Source organism: Chenopodium album, chromosome 3, assembly GCF_948465745.1.
Source record: "Chenopodium album chromosome 3, dcCheAlbu1.1, whole genome shotgun sequence".
NCBI classification, from domain to species: domain Eukaryota; kingdom Viridiplantae; phylum Streptophyta; class Magnoliopsida; order Caryophyllales; family Amaranthaceae; genus Chenopodium; species Chenopodium album.
Genome location: NC_137836.1, coordinates 70,715,489 through 70,732,779, shown reverse-complemented (window position 1 = coordinate 70,732,779; position 17,291 = coordinate 70,715,489). Strand labels below are relative to the sequence as shown.

Here is a 17,291-nt window from a genome sequence, read left to right as displayed (position 1 = left end):
AAACTCAGTTATTCACATTACACTGTTGAAATCATCCAAATATTCTAATTCATTTCCTCAACAACAGTGTTCAAGTTATAGGCATTTGTTTAGTTTTTAATTTGCAAATGAAAAATCTTTTAATGGCACTTTACATCGTGAGACTCAAAATTTTGAGTTCAAGTCACTGGCATTTGGTTAGTTTTGAATTTGCAAAAGAAAATTCATTTCGTGACAGTTGATATCCTGGGACTTGAAAATAATCCCCCATGTTGCAACCTTACAATTTTGAATCATGTTTAGCTTAAGGATGGCCAACTGATATCTCTATTTTATGTAGTATTTTACTCCCGTTTCTTGGTCATAATTGGTAGTGTTTTTGGCTTTTTTGTGTCACTTTTATTACTAATTTGTGTTTTTTAGTGTTTTCGTAGTTTTGGTTGACTTTTGTAGGGATTTGCACTTTTGGAGCATTTTTCCAGGATTTTATGAAGCTACTACGAGCATTGGAGGAGTACGACCACTTCTCGTAGCCCAAGGCCGGTTAGAGTAATCAAACCGGTGATTAAGGTCTCGACATATGAGATACCAAGGCATTTGGACCGAGTATTCAAGACACGAAGAAGAAATCCGGATTGGGCCGAAGAATTGGAGCCCAATCAAAGTCCTAGAATGTGCCCAAGTGGCCTTGACGGTCTCGCCCGAATGCGCGCCCAGGCGGGGCGGAAGAAGAAAAGAAGAAAAGGCGGGCTTGATCAGGCGGTGTGGCGCCCGACCGGACGTGTGTCTCTGAAGAGGGTTAAGGCGTCGTTTAGTTTGTTTAAGTTTAGGATTTTCTTGCTTAATATAAATACGTTTTCGTTAAGCAAGTTTAGTATCTCTTCTTTTTTATTTTCTCTCTCTACTTAGTTTTATTCTCTCTCTAAAACTTTACACTTTGTTTTTTATTCAACCCATTATTTCCGTTAACTTTGGTAACGATTTCTTCTTTATTAATTTTAGTAATTTTATTTCTTTATTCATCATGTCTTGTTTAATTGCTTTGATTAGTTTAGATTTAATTATGCGCGAGGAGTTTTCTTTCTAGGGTTTATGGGGATCCATAAATAATATGAAGGGGTAATTTATTATTGTTGATTGTCAATGCTAGATTAATTTCCTATTGATTGATTTAATGCTATGCAACTAGATTTGCGCAGGTCTTTTATGTATGAGTTTAGCAATATTGATCGAGAGATGAGAATTGGTATTTAGGCTTAGTTTCAATAGGCAGGTTAATTTATAAATGGTTAAGTCGAGATGAGATTTAATATAGGTAGATTAATTCTGTGATCGTAATACGTAGCGAAAGCACTTTGTGATCTGATTAATTGATGCATTGATGATTGATTATTATGTTTTACCCTGAAATGTTATTTATTGGTGAAACTATGCCCTAGGCCTTTATTCCTTCATTTTCTCTACCCTATCGCTTAGATTAATTAGGAATAGAAAGACTTGTTTCCCTGTGGATTCGACCATACTTCCCTATCTGCATTATTTAGAGGATTTAAGAATTACTTTTGATTGGGTGATACGACTTTAGCCTGTAACCCACAAAATACATTTTCAACAAAATGCAATTTTTGTTAGAAGACGATGTGAATGTCAATCATTGATTTGATGTTGCAATGCACATATAAGTCCAACCCTTGTGAACTTATATGGCAATATATGAGCATGATTGAATTGTACTCTTAGTATAGAAGTATTAGCTATATATATAGGATGTCATACGAGGCAATAATAATAACATACTACAATTTCACTCATCCTCTTTACTCCTTCTCCTTCACTTTCTCCTTTCACTGATTAAAGACTTTCTATCGGTAAACATTTAACACGTTATCAGCACCAGTTTCCAGTCAGGTATATTTATACCTACTTATAAAATTTTATAACAAATAATACTATCTACTTCTAAATGTTTCGAGGAGTATGCTCTATAGTTGCCCATATTTGGGATCCTCTATACCAGAAACTCAAACATTTACTGTATTATATATATACCTCAAAAACAACGGTGAAAGTTCTCTTACTTGTGAATTCATTACTATCATCTTTTGTTTTATTCATGTTAGATGTTTTTTTGTTTGATTCATGTTGATATTACATACTCATTTTACGTAAATTTTTTTAGTTATTGTAATTGCCTAGTAGAAACTTTGCATGCATATTATTAACTAGATTAACAAAAAGATGCAGCCTTTTATACTTATTATTTTTCTTAATTTCATATACTTTTTGTGTTTCTTTCCGTTTTCGAACCCATGATCTTTTATAGATATTGGGGCTCTCGGACCACTATGGTTTGCATTCCCAGTGTGATAACCTTTTACAATTATATATATATATATATATATATATATATATATATATATATATATATATATACCATAATTTTATGCTAGTACATTAGACTATTATATGATATTTTTACAGTTGTATAGAACAGTAACGGATAAACCTACCTCTATAAAAGGCGGATTTTTCCCCGATTTCACCACAAATCCCTTATCCCTTCCCACTTTTTATCCAAAAATCACCTAAAAAATTTATCACCCCCTTCTTCTCCAATATGTTCCCCGACGACGGCAACCAAAACACCCAAAACACCCACAACTTCACTTTTGAGGAAGATTTAATGAAGATAAAACAATATTTCCTTCTAATTACGGCGCTTGTAATTTTATTAGTAGCAATATTAATTTTTGTCATTATGTATAAGTAAAACTCACTTATTTTGTCGTTTTAGTATATTAAAAGCTTGTTTTTGTTTTATTATGTTTGTTTGTTATTATTAATCATCATTGTATAATATTACCGTTATCATTATAATTATTGTTACAACTGTTATTGTTGTCGTTTTGCTGTTTTTTTTTGCAATTAACATGATTAATTTTTGCCTAATCATATAATTACTCACAATAATAAACCAAGGGGGAGAAAAAACTACATTATTTATGGTTTATTATTATTAAATTTAATAATCACGTGTTTTATTGACCTAATTATAAATATGGAAGAACTAAACATGTGAGTTGTACATATAATTTGTCATTATAAACTAATTATCACGTAATTTGTTGTAGCTAAAATGGGAGACCTTATGAAAAGACAGTTTAGCATCTTAGATTTATTAGGAAAGAAATTTCTGGAATGGAAAGTGGATGCAATGATGAATTTGAAAGCTCAAGGCTTGGAACACACTATTAAAGAAAATAAAAGTCCCTCTGGTCAAACAACTGATGCTACCTCTTCTGCAATGACGGTTGTAAAACCTATCACTGAACAAGATAAGGCAAAAGCCTTAGTGTTGTTAAGGCATCATTTACATGAAGGCCTTAAAACTGAGTACATGATGGTTGAAGATCCCAAAGAATTATGGGATTGCATGCCTTAATGAAAGATTTGGACACCACAAAAGGGTGCTCCTTCCTAAGGCATTATTTGACTTGACAAATTTACGGTTCCAGGATTTCAAATCTGTAATTGATTATAATTCAACCATACATGAGATAGTGTCTATATTGAGATACTGTGATCATCCAGTTATGGATGAACAGATGATTGAAAAAACACTCACTACCTTTCATGCAAGTAACATACTGTTGCAAGAACAGTATTGTGAAAGAGGTTTTAAAAAGTTCAATGAATTAATGAGTTTATTGCTTGTTGCGGAACAAAATAGTGAACTTCTGTTGAAAAATCATAACCAGAGACCAATTGGGTCTTTGGCTAATCATCATGAAGCAAATTCAACAAATTCTTATCCACCCGAGTCAAATGCTACACGAAGAGGTGGACATGGAAATTACAATGGCCGTGGAAGAGGTCGTGCAAATTATCGCGGACGCGGCCGTGGTCGTGGTAGAAACAATTTTCAAAGAAACAGTAATTTCAAAAATTTTGAAAAACAGAAGGGACAGTCGTCTGGAAGCCACAAACAAAATCCTTCGAAAGGAAAAGACACATGTTACAGATGTGGCATGACAGGACATTGGGGACGTACTTGTCGTACGGCCAAACATTTGGTAGACCTTTACCAGGCTTCTGTAAAAGGCATAGAGAAAAATGCAGAAGCAAATTATGTTAACGAGGAAAATGCTCCTTGTCCCAGCCTTGATGTGTCTGATTATTTCATGGATAATGTTGAAATTGGAAATGATTTCATTCTTGGAGAAAACAACAATGCTTAGGTTTTCCATCTACTAATGTAACATATGCTATGTTTTAATGTATTTTCTTAGCATCCCGTATTTTAAATTTCTAGTCATGTACTTTAAATCTCTATCATCAATAAAAGTTTGTATGATATTATTCTAAACTAATCTCAAATTTATTTTATGAAGATACGGATCTGCCTGAAGTTAGTTCCGAATATCAATGCCTTTTGGACAGTGGAACAACACATACTATCTTAAAGGATAGAAAATATTTTTCACAACTAAAGTTGTTTCAAGCAAATGTAAACACCATTTCCGGGTCAGCTAAATTAATTGAAGGATCTGGAAAGGCTTGTATAATGCTTCCAAATGGAACAAAATTAATAATAAATAATGCTTTATATTCGAGTAAATCTCGAAGAAATCTCATAAGCTTTAAAGATGTACGCCAAAATGGCTATCATCTAGAAACAATGACGACAGATCAAAGGGAGTATATATGCCTCACGGCAGAAAAACATGGCAAGAAACATATATATGAGAAATTGCCAGCATACTCTTCGGGATTATATCGTATAAACATACAACCCGTGGAAATTAATATGGTATCTAACCAGAAGTTAGATGACAAAAATTTGATTATTTTATGGCATGATCGTTTGGGGCATCCAGCAACTGGGATGATGCAAAGAATAATAGCACATTTAGTTGGACATTCAATAAGAAATGTCAAAATTCCTCGATCAGATGAATTAACATGCTCTGCATGTTCACTTGGCAAATTAATAATAAGGCCATCTATGAACAAAATTGCTACTGAATCTCCAAAATTCTTGGAAAGAATTCAGGGAGATATATGTGGGCCAATTAATCCAGCATTTGGACCATTTCGATATTTCATGGTCTTAATTGATGCTTCTACACGATGGTCACATGTTAGTCTACTTTCAAGTAGAAATGTTGCCTTTGCAAAATTACTTGCCCAAATTATCAAATTAAGAGCACAGTTCCCAGATCATACAATACATAAAATAAGGCTTGACAATGCTGGGGAATTCACATCCCAAACATTTAATGATTATTGTATGTCAATTAGAATTGATGTTGAACACCCAGTAGCTCATGTTCATACACAAAATGGTCTAGCTGAATCACTAATTAAGAGATTACAATTGATTGCAAGGCCATTATTAATGAGGTCAAAATTGTCATCATATGCTTGGGGACATGCTATAATACATGCAGCAACACTAATTAGATTGAGACCTACAACTTATCATAAATTCTCACCACTACAACTTGTTTGTGGTCGAGAACCAAGTATCTCACATCTAAAAATCTTTGTATGTTCCCATTGCTCCACCCCAACGAACAAAAATGGGTCCACAAAGAAGACTGGGAATTTATGTCGGGTTTGAATCCCCTTCTATAATTAAATATCTTGAACCATTGACTGGTGACTTATTTACGGCTAGATTTGCGGACTGTCACTTTAATGAAACAGTATTCCCAGCCTTAGGGGGAGAGAAAGTGGACCCACGTGAGAAAGAAATAGATATTATTTGGAATGCAACACAACTGTTGATGTTAGACCCACGAACAAATATGTGTGAACAAGAAGTCAAGAAAATTGTTCATTTACAAAGTGTTGCAAATCAATTGCCTGATGCATTTGTACACACAAAGAAGGTGACAAAATGACATATACCAGCAGAAAATGCCCTTGCACGTATCGAAATTCTAACTGGTAATAAGGCCATAGAAAGTGAATCTCAAGCACGCAGAAAGCGTGGTAGACCACTTGGTTCAAAAGATTCTAAGCCAAGAAAATTGAAAAGATTGGATGGAATAGAAAATGAGACTAATAATGATGTTCCCCCGTCAGAAGGTCAAGAAAGACCAAATGTGGATCAAAGTAAAGAAAATGATGATAATCCAATAAGGCACGAACAAGAAGACAACCCTACGGGAAATGAACAAGATGTTCAAAACATCGATAACAATGATATTTCAATGAACTATGTCTCTACCAAGACTCAATGGAATAGGAAAGATGTTATCGTGGATGAAACATTTGCAAATTCCATCGCAATCGACATTGTGTCTGATGAAAATGATGTTGAACCAAGAACGGTAGAAGAATGTCGACGTAGGAGTGATTGGCCAAAGTGGAAGGAGGCAATGCTGGCTGAGTTAAAATCACTTGAAAAACGAGAAGTTTTTGGAAATATAACCCTTACACCAGCAGGTGTAAAACCCGTTGGATACAAATGGGTATTTGTGAGAAAACGTAATGAGAAAAATGAAATAGTTAGATACAAGGCAAGACTTGTAGCCCAAGGATTTTCTCAGATTCCAGGGATTGATTATGAAGAAACATATTCTCCAGTGGTTGATGCAACCACATTAAGATTTCTGGTAAGTTTGACAGTCACAAAAGGACTGCAAATGCGATTAATGGATGTAGTGACTGCGTATTTGTATGGGTCACTCGATACGGACATTTACATGAAAGTCCCCGAAGGACTAAAACTACCAGAAAACCACAAGCCTAAACAATTGCTTTCCATAAAACTAAAAAGGTCACTTTATGGATTAAAACAATCTGGAAGGATGTGGTATAACCGTCTGAGTGAATACCTTATGAGAGAAGGATTCAAAAACAACCAAGTTAGTCCCTGTGTTTTCATAAAGCGATCACAATCAAGATTCGCTATCATTGCAGTTTATGTTGATAATTTAAATATCATCGGAACCCCAAATGAACTCGAGAAAACTGCAAAATACTTGATGAAAGAATTTGAGATGAAAGACCTTGGGAAAACTAAATTTTGCCTTGGACTGCAAATTGAGCACTTGAGTCATGGTATTTTTGTCCATCAATCATGCTATACAGAAAGAGTTTTGAAAAGATTCTTCATGGACAAAGCAACTCCAACCAACTTCCCAATGGTTGTTCGTTCTTTGAATATGAAAAATGATCCATTCACACTCCGAGAAGAAAATGAAGAGATTCTGGGTCCAGAAGTACCATACTTAAGTGCAATTGGATCCTTAATGTACTTAGCTAACAATACTAGACCCGACATAGCTTTCTCTGTGAACTTGCTAGCCAGGCACAACAATGCACCAACATATAGGCATTGGAAGGGAGTTCGACACTTACTCCGGTACCTACGAGGGACACAAGACCTTGGTTTATATTATCAACCAAAACAAGATGCTGCTCTCATTGGGTACGCAGATGCTGGATACTTATCGGATCCTCAAAATGCCAAGTCACAAAATGGATATGTGTTCAATTATGGCGGCATTGCAATATCATGGTAATCAACAAAGCAGACATTGACCGCGACATCCTCAAATCATGCAGAATTGATAGCCCTCTATGAAGCAGGATGAGAATGTGTATGGCTGAGGTCGATGATCGGTAATATCCAAAAGGAGTGTGGAATGAACGCAATAACAGAAGACCCAACCATCATATTTGAGGACAATACAGCATGCATTGCTCAAGTGACTGAAGGATATATTAAGGGAGATAAAACGAAACATATTGCCCCAAAAATGCTCTTCACACATGATCTGCAAAAGGACGAGGAAATAAATATCCAGCAAATTCAGTCTTGTGACAATCTTGCCGACCTGTTCACCAAATCACTTCCTTCGAAGAAATTTGAGCAGTTAGTTCACAAAATCGGGATGCGACATCTCCGTGAACTACGCTGAAATCAGGGGGAGTATTATATATACTGCACTCCTTTTCCCTTCGATCAGGTTTTTATCCCACTGGGTTTTTCCTGACAAGGTTTTTAACGAGGCAGTATACCAAAGCATATAATACTATATCGTTTTACTCTTTTTCCCTAGCTATGGTTTTTATCCCAAAAGGGGTTTACCTAGCAAGGTTTTTAATGAGGCAACAAATATTTTTTTATGTATAAGTATGGGCATTCAAGGGGGAGTGTTAAATTAGAAGACAATGTGAATGCCAATCATTGATTTGATGTTGCAATGCACATTTAAGTCCAACCCTTGTGAACTTATATGGCAATATATGAGCATGATTGAATTGTACTCTTAGTATAGAAGTATTAGCTATATATGTAGGATGTCATACGAGGCAATAATAATAACATACTACAATTTCACTCATCCTCTTTACCCCTTCTCCTTCACCTTCTCCTTCACTGATTAAAGACTTTCTATCGGTAAACATTTAACAATTTTAAAATTATCCCCTCATTATTTATTTATTTATTTTTATTCATCATAAGCATGTACAACAAAGTGAACCAAATTAAAAATCTTGTTTCATCAAATCATTTAGAATGGTGGTTCATGCCAAAAGAATTTCATATGAAGTTTTTTTTAACTTTAATAATCTAGAGGGAGTACAATTATAAGACACATTAAGCTCACATTTTTTTCCCAATAAAGTTACCAAGTGCTCACCTTGGAACATCACATCGTTGAACGTTATACAAGATAGAAAATGTTGATGTTTGTGATCCATTCTACCATTTCGTCAAGGGGTGCTAATACAAGAGGTTTGAACTATGATTCCATATTCATCAAAATATGACACAGATGCATTTAAACTCATTTCAATTATCATTTCTCACCAACATGTACCTCAAACTTGTCGTTCAATCATGGGATACTCACATGTGTTTTATACATTTCAAGTTGTCAACCCCCTCCCTTCACATGACAGACCTATTAGAGCTCATGTAATGCGCTTAAATCGAATATCATGTTAAACAAGGGTTTGAGTTTACACTCATTATCAACAAATAAAAACTATTTAAAAGTAAAAAAAGGTTCCACCATCTAATCTATATACTTCCTCCGTTTTCTTTTACTTGCAACACACCTTTTAGGCACGCAGTTTTAGGAGATGATTAGTGAGGGTAAATTAGCGATTTTATCAATATAATTTTTACACGAAGATTAGAATAGGGTTAAGTATCATTTATAAAAATTATAATGAAAAATTTATCCGTTTACATTATATAAACCCAACCTCAAAACACGTGCCACAAGGCTGTGTTGCAAGTAAAAAGAAACAGAGGAAGTATTATTTAACAGTTAATTTTTAAACTCTGAATCACAAACTTCTAAATCATCAATTTTCAAATAACCTTCTAATAATTTTCATCTCTCCAAATTAACAATAAAAAAACCCAAAATTTTCACTTATACCTTTTTCCAAATAACCTGCATTAGTATGGGTTCACTCCGGTTATAAATTTCAAAGGTGAAACTTATCTTTCTACATCATTCCAAGTATCACTTGGATCCAACAAAAATATCTCTACCAAAAGCAAGAAAATCAAAACCTTATATATATATATAAAGTGTTTTTTTTGGTGTAGACGGCCACATCCTGTAGCAAGTTAACTCACACCAAAATACTGATCGAGTATTCTTTGGTCGACCGAACAACCCCGACTAATCGAGTATTTCTTCTTCGACCAAGTAAATTCTAACCGCCCCAATAACCCTAACCACACCGTATATGACTAACTATAATTTTTTTTTTTTTTAAATAAATAAATAAATAAAAAAACACAAATACCCTATGAGGTAAGGCAAATCACGTGGTAAGAACCAATGAAAGATACAGCATGGGCCGCCATTGGCCCGTGAAAATATATTTTTCTTTTTTCTTAAAAAAAAACTTTATTTTATTTGCCCACGGTTTTACTACTCCTTTTTGTCAACGCTCTCCTACTTTAAAGTGTTTTTTTCCGCACACCATTCAAATCTCTATTTTTCTTTCTTACTCCTTATAAATCTTTTACTTTCTCTCTCCTACTTTTATTACATACAGTAGAAATCCTTTGAAACTAGTCTTTTTTTTTTCTCCACAATTTTTCTATTTTTTATTTGGAGAAAAATAATCTGGGATTTCAAAGGTATAGTCTTTACTGCTATTATTTAATTTGGTAGTATTGAAAAATCTAGGGAAAATGGGTTTTTGTTTTGTTTAATTCTTTTTGTTTTTTTTGTGGGTAGGTGATTTTTTGCTGAATGCTGTTGATTGGATCAGATGTGAGGGTTTGGAGCTCTAATGCCTGGTTAGTGAAAATGGGTTTTGTTCTGAATTTAATTTTGTTTCAGTTTTTTTTACCAATTTTATTTTTCTACATTTGTTATTTATTGGGATTTGTGATGTGATGTTAATAGTTGTTTGTGAATAGTAATTGAATGGATTGATGAGAAATTAACTTGGGATTCATGTTGGATTTGTTTATGTGATGTTATGGATCCAAGATTGAATTGTTAATGAGACTGTTAGGATTTTTATGAACAAATTGAATGTAGTAATAATAATTTGATGAACAAATTCTTCATTTTTCAGCCTGTGTTCTTATGGTGAGATTGTTGTTTGAGGTGAGGGGTATGCCATTTGTGTAGTTGAACTTGAGAAACCGTATCGTTCCGATATCAAGATTGGATCCTTTAAGCGACAGTGTATGTGTTATCCTAGTGAATTTCTTTGATAGGGTCAGAGTGAAATATTTGACATCTGATTTTGTAAGTTTTGGGAAATTCTGTGCTTATGTTGCTTAAACGTTTCGAAAGCGATGGACTTGCTTGAACTCTGAAGGTGCTTTTCTGGTATAGTTGGGGCTTGGGGCATCATACAATGGGATGTCAGAAAACCAAATGAATGAATCAATCCCTTAGGTGTTTTTTTTTTTCGTCAAAAATCTACAATAATTTTTATCCTATAGGGTTTGTGCCTGTCAGTGTGCTCCCTGTGATCTATTGGGCATCTAGAACTGACCTTATTTAAGTCCTGGGGTTAAAAGTTATTCTTAAGTCGAACGGATAAAGTATGTGATTTGTTGGTTCCTATTGTCACTTTCGTTAGTTCCTCTTTGTTTATTGGTTTTGTAATTATGTACCTAGAAATATAGACATGGTATGCACTGAATGTGGTTGAAAATTGAATAATGAATTTTTTTTTTAAATTTATTTATAATGTGTTGATGTTAAACCTCATTAGTCATGGTTAACAGTGTTTTTCTATCCCCTCTGTTGATGCTCTAAACTAGAAGCATCAGTATACCCAAGCACAAGGTGAAAGTATTTATAAGCTTCTCCTGCTTGTCTCAGGTTAATTTGGGCGGTGGAAAAATTTATTGGAGGATGGAGTCATGTGATTGCATATATCCACTGTGGCAAGATGAGCTCCTAGTAAAATACCAATATCTGTCGGATATTTTTATTGCCCTAGCTTATTTCTCCATTCCTTTGGAGCTCATTTATTTTGTGCAGAAGTCAGCGTTCTTCCCATATAGATGGGTGCTCATGCAATTTGGAGCATTCATTGTTTTATGCGGGGCAACACATCTTATAAACTTGTGGACATTCTCCATGCACTCGAAAACAGTTGCTATAGTGATGACCATAGCAAAAATGTCTACGGCTGCTGTATCATGTGTAACAGCATTGATGCTTGTCCACATTATTCCTGACTTGTTAAGTGTGAAAACAAGGGAAATGTTTTTGAGAAATAGGGCTGAGGAGCTTGACAGGGAGATGGGTCTTATCCTTACCCAAGAAGAAACTGGAAGGCATGTTAGAATGCTAACTCATGAGATCAGAAGCACACTTGACAGACACACAATACTGAAAACTACTCTTGTTGAATTGGGTCGAACACTTGATCTAGAGGAGTGTACATTATGGATGCCATCACAAACTGGCATGACAATGAGACTTTCTCACACTTTGAACCACTCAATGGTAGTTGGATCTACTGTTTCAATGAACCTTCCTTTCATTGCTGAAATCTTCAACAATAGTGGAGCAGTAAGAATACCGCATACATGTCCACTAGTGAGGACTAGACCAGCTGCAGGAAGATATATACCCCCTGATGTTGTTGCTGTTCGGGTTCCCCTTCTACATCATTCTAATTTTCAAATTAATGACTGGCCAGATGTCTCGGCAAAAACCTATGCAGTGATGGTTCTGGTAACCCCATCTGATGGTGTAAGGAAATTTCGGGACCATGAGCTGGAGCTAGTGGAAGTTGTTGCTGATCAGGTTGCGAATCTTTGCTTTTCATACTATTGCTGCATATTAACAACTGCACTTGCTGAAAATTATATTTTATATGTGAACTATGAGGTTCCCCTATCAATGTTAACCTAGTATATCGATACAAGTGTTGTTTACCTCTGTGACATTGAGTATATTCAGACATCACATTATTCATTTCTCTCTATCTCTCTCTCAACATGGCATTATGTCTGTGTTTTAGTCACCCAGGGTAGGAAAAAGTTTGCTAAGGTTAAATGCTATGTTGCCAATCTTAGCTTTTACTAGAATCACAAAGAAAGAATAGAACAAGCAAATAGTAAAGTAGATAAAATGGATGGTTCAGAAGTATACATTGTTAGTCTAGGCAACACAAGGTTCTGCACTTAGCCTTTTTCTTTTTGCCACAGCCCACAGTCATGGATGAATGGACAAGTTCAATTTAAGACGATATACTATGGTGCATGTGATCCTGGCATGCCTAATGAATTGAAGGGAAGATTCTACTGAATGGTATGTACTATTATATATATATAATGACGGGTTGTCAAGTTTATTAGACGAATGTGGTGGAGATGCTTATGTTACATTGGATGTGTAGCCTTTCAAGGAAGAATTAGTTGAAGAATGAGATAATTAGGAAGAAAGTAAGGGTTACACTTTTTGGTTTACCTAATATGGTTTAGCCATGTAAGATGGAGATTGATTGATGCAATAGTTAGGAGGCTTGAAGAGTGACTAAGTGATGAACTTGTCAAGGTAGGGGGAGACCTAAGAAAACTTGGTGATTGAGAGCGATATGAGCCTATTGGGGATCGAGGAGAGTATGGTGTTTAATGGAGGGGAGTGGAAGTAGAAAATCTACTTGAAAGACATAACATGACTCCAAAAATGTACTCTTGAGGTTTTCTCTACTGTTTCTCTGTTTTTTCTCACGTCCCTCTCTTCCTATCTTCTCTTAGGCCTCTCTTGTAAGATTTCTCAAATTTTAATTGTACATCCTCAATAATTGGGTTTTCACTTTACATGTTCACTATGTTTCATTTTCTTCCACTTTCACCTTTTCACTTATCCTTGCTTTCTTTCTTTAACTATCCTTTTTTACTTTTTGTTTTACACCTTTCACGAATGGCTCAAATATTAGCCGAATTTGTTTCATTATGGGACTGAGACTTTGTTGTTGTTGTTTTTTTTGCTGTAGACTAGACAGCATAATACTCATCTTCAAGTGTCTCTCTTGCGTACCCTGCCTCCCTGCCTTTTAGAAACTAAGCTAATTCCAGTTGCCATGTTGCTATATATTTCTTATTCTTTACTCACATCATGGTAATTAGAATAAAAAAGCTAAGAAGTGGAGCAGAAGTGAGAAGCCTTTTACTTTGGTCTTTCTGGTCATGGCCATGTTGCTATATATTTCTTATTCTTTACTCACATCATGGTAATTAGAATAAAAAAGCTAAGCTGTAATGACGTTATCACATATTGTCAACTGTCACCTGATGTTTTTTCCTAGATTACTGTGGCTCATTGAACTCTGAATTGAATGCCTGTCAACAGGCTCCTGTGTAACCTAGGAGATCAACATGACAACTTTGCAGCTCATTATCACCGCCCTCTGGTGACTACTTTTGAAGGGTTTGCATTTTATTTGAATATTTTTTACAGTGTATTCCTTTTGATTACTATAATAGGGTATTTTATAATAGATCCACGGGGAAATGAAGCTATATACCATAAATACCTCACCTCGCTTTTTTTCAATTATAAATAAAAAAGAATTTTGATGGAGATTTATAGCATCATTCAAGTAAATACAGATTAAGATCGTAAAAACATGAGCTTGTAATATAGCTACGCCTAATTCAATACTGGTCAATGCAAGAGCTATAAATAAAGGACCAAGATCTCCTATGAAATATAATAGATCATTACGAGTACATTTTTGCGGAACCTACTTCTGCATTACCCCTACCTTCCCTTCACATCCTCCATTCATTTTGTGATTCTTTATCTCTTTTGTTTTTAGAGAGTCGTAGGACAGATCTCTGAATAGATAATTACTCAGCCTCCTGTGTTCCTGTAATCCTGTGTTGCTATTAGATTACAAAGACATTGTATATCTTGGGTGTTTTTGACTCTAAATCTTCTTCATTGATCGTGTAATAGGAAATCATAAAGCAGACTTCAATTTTCTTTTGCATCTGCTTCTACAGGTAGCTGTTGCTCTTTCTCATGCTGCAATTCTAGAGGAATCTATGAGAGCTCGTGATCAGCTTATGGAACAGAATGTTGCTTTGGATTTGGCTCGTCGAGAGGCGGAGATGGCAATTCGTGCTCGTAATGATTTTCTGGCAGTGATGAATCATGAGATGAGAATACCAATGCATGCAATTATTGCCTTATCATCTATTCTTTTGGGGACTGAACTAACACCCGAACAAAGAGTAATGTTAGAAATTATACTCAAGAGTAGCAACCTGTTGTCGACATTGATCAGTGATGTGCTTGATCTTTCCAAATTAGAAGATGGTAGCTTAGAGCTAGACACTACCACCTTCAATCTTCATGGGGTTTTCAGAGAGGTAATTCTGTAACTTCTGATAGCTTTTGTTTGGATTCTACTTCATTCATCTTAAGGAATTTTGATATCTAGCTTATGATGCTCTTTTAAACAGAATTTTTTTTTCTTCTGGTGCTGTAGGTTATTCATTTGATAAAGCCTATTGCATCCATAAAGAAGCTGTCCTTGACATTTGGCTTAGCTCCGGAGGTGCCTATCTGTGCCTTTGGTGATGAAAAGCGGCTGATGCAAACAATTTTAAATGTTGTTGGAAATGCTGTAAAATTTACAAAAGAAGGTTATATTTCAGTGACTGCATCTGTTGCTAGAGCAGAATCTTTGAGAGATTGGCGAGCTTCTGAATTTTACCCTGTCTCGGGTGAAGGTCACTTCTACTTGAGAGTACAGGTTGGTTACACACTTGTAAATCATTTTTGACTTTACTTAGCTACAACATGCTCCTCCCGCCACCCCCTGCCCTCCCCTTTTATTTTTTTTAAAAAAATTTAACTTGTTTTTTTTCGTTTGTTTTACTACCATAGTATATAATAATGCTTCATATATTAAAGATATACTTGATGCAGTTGCACCTGCAACTAAGGCCTTCTTTCTTTTTACCTGAAAAAACTGAACTGAGTTAATTATTACTGCTTTTGCTGATTTATATTAATAGATCTGATTTATACTGATTATGATTGATTTTCAATTGATGGCTGAGTATCTGATTTAAGTGTATCAAATGTCAAATCTATTGTTACAGATTAAATTTGATTTTTGTAGTGAATAGTGATCAATATCATCTGTTGAAATTTGTGTTTTTTTAATTAAATAGTAGAGTCTAAATGTACTTCTCTATTTATGGAAAGTGGAAAAGGCATCTTTGGATCTTGTTACTACTCAGCTGTCACTGATTGGTACTAAATCTGACACTTTTACAGGTTAAAGATTCAGGATGTGGTATTAACCCACAGGATCTTCCTCTGCTATTCAATAAATTTACTCAGTTCAACCGAAATAGTACTGGTGTTGGACTTGGACTTGCTATTTGCAAACGGTAAGCCCTTTAGCCTTTTTGTCCAATCTAGGTTCTGCAGACCTTGAGTCTTAAATTTTGGATACCTTTTGGTTCACTGCAATGTTGTACGTCTATATGTTATTTTTTCTCCCTGGTCTAACTATGGATGAAACAGGTTTGTAAATCTCATGGGTGGTCAAATTTGGATTGAAAGCGAAGGCCAAGACAAGGGAACTGTAGCAACATTCCTGGTCAAACTTGGGTTGTGCAAAAATCCAAGTGATGCCTTAGTCCAACAGGTTGGAATTGAAGTTCATGGAGAACAAGGGAGTACTGAGTATTTAAGCAAGCAAATGTTCAAAGACGATGATGGCATCAATTCAAACTTCCCATATTATGAAAGAAGTTTCTGATGCTTTTCTTGCCTGCTGCTGCTTCTGTCTCTACCAGTAGTTACACAGTACAAGAAAATACTAGAAGATAAAGACTATTGCGGCACACAACTGCTAAACACCAATATACCTCTTAATTTGACAGGGAAGAGAGGGTGGATTACCAAGATGCTAAATGGAGGACTGGGAACAGCAGCTTCACATTCATAAAATTGAGCTTCAGCATTTAAAATGGTGGTTGCAGCAACCACTTGTGCTGAAACATGAAGTTAAAAACTCCATCTTCGTATCATTTCTTAGTCAAAAGGCGAGGGTTTTGGAAAAGAGGGAGGGGAGAGTAGCCAATAACTACTAGTATTGGACTATATCTACCCTTATTAGGATTGAGAGAATTAATTTTTTTTTTTCCATCTGTTACGACTCATTGTTAGAGCTCTGCTATGTATATCATTTGTTTCTTGGTCATTTTCTGATACTTGATTCAGCTATTTGGTTGATTCATGATGAATGCACTTGGCTGTTTGTACATTTTTAACCTCTTTTGGCCATAGTAAGAAAAAGTAGGGATATAAAAGGAATCGCTCTCCATGAACTTTTTTTTTTCCTGACATGCTAGTAGTACATAATTGCGCTATTTGGAGCTTTACTTTTGCTAATGCAAAACTTTGGTCATTTATAACTTGGAAAATTTGTCCGAAGTTGCCTTTTAAAATTTTTTTAAAAAATAAATGACATCTAAAACCAGAATATTTTTGCGAGATATCCATTTAGCCTGGTTTCTAGGCATTGAGTCATTGGCCCTGTTTTCCGGAGTTGACCCCTTCATGTGAGGGTCACGTACTCAGAATTTAAACCCTCTCTTTCTTTTTCTCTCCAATACACTTTTTCTCTCTAGTAATTCTAACAACCCTTAAATTTTGTCGGCAAACTCCAATATTTTGCATGAATTGCTGCAAAGAACCTCAAGTAGTGTTAATGATAGGAGCATAAACCCCAAATACTCTATTACTCTCCTTTCATAATGCCACTTAAGCTGCCATATAAAGCTACTCAAAACGACAACTAAGTTAACTAATCCATAC

The 17,291-nt window shown here is 35.2% G+C and overlaps 1 protein-coding gene across 2 annotated transcripts; it reads left to right on the top strand.

The window, feature by feature from the left end:
• The first annotated feature begins 9,853 nt into the window (after nucleotides 1-9,853).
• LOC145624115 (putative ethylene response sensor 1) lies at nucleotides 9,854-16,737 on the top strand. 2 transcript variants are annotated; one of them, XM_081677072.1, is made up of 7 exons: nucleotides 9,854-10,105; nucleotides 10,206-10,267; nucleotides 11,313-12,248; nucleotides 14,456-14,824; nucleotides 14,944-15,210; nucleotides 15,741-15,856; nucleotides 15,993-16,737. In XM_081677072.1, the coding sequence occupies exons 3-7, from the start codon at nucleotides 11,346-11,348 to the stop codon at nucleotides 16,228-16,230; spliced, it is 1,893 nt and encodes a 630-aa protein (XP_081533198.1). In that variant the 5' UTR covers nucleotides 9,854-10,105; nucleotides 10,206-10,267; nucleotides 11,313-11,345; the 3' UTR covers nucleotides 16,231-16,737. The 2 variants fall into 2 exon arrangements, with proteins under 2 accessions (XP_081533198.1, XP_081533199.1); XM_081677073.1 differs by lacking the exons at nucleotides 9,854-10,105; nucleotides 10,206-10,267 and adding an exon at nucleotides 10,710-10,727.
• Nucleotides 16,738-17,291: the final 554 nt, after the last annotated feature.

Excerpts from the sequence above, each read along its gene's own strand:
- LOC145624115 (XM_081677072.1), top strand. The coding sequence starts at position 11,346 with ATGGAGTCATGTGATTGCATATATCCACTGTGGCAAGATGAGCTCCTA. Across the intron at positions 14,825-14,943 it reads TTCATGGGGTTTTCAGAGAG|GTTATTCATTTGATAAAGCC; the intron begins GTAATTCTGTAA and ends CTGGTGCTGTAG. Across the intron at positions 15,211-15,740 it reads ACTTCTACTTGAGAGTACAG|GTTAAAGATTCAGGATGTGG; the intron begins GTTGGTTACACA and ends ACACTTTTACAG.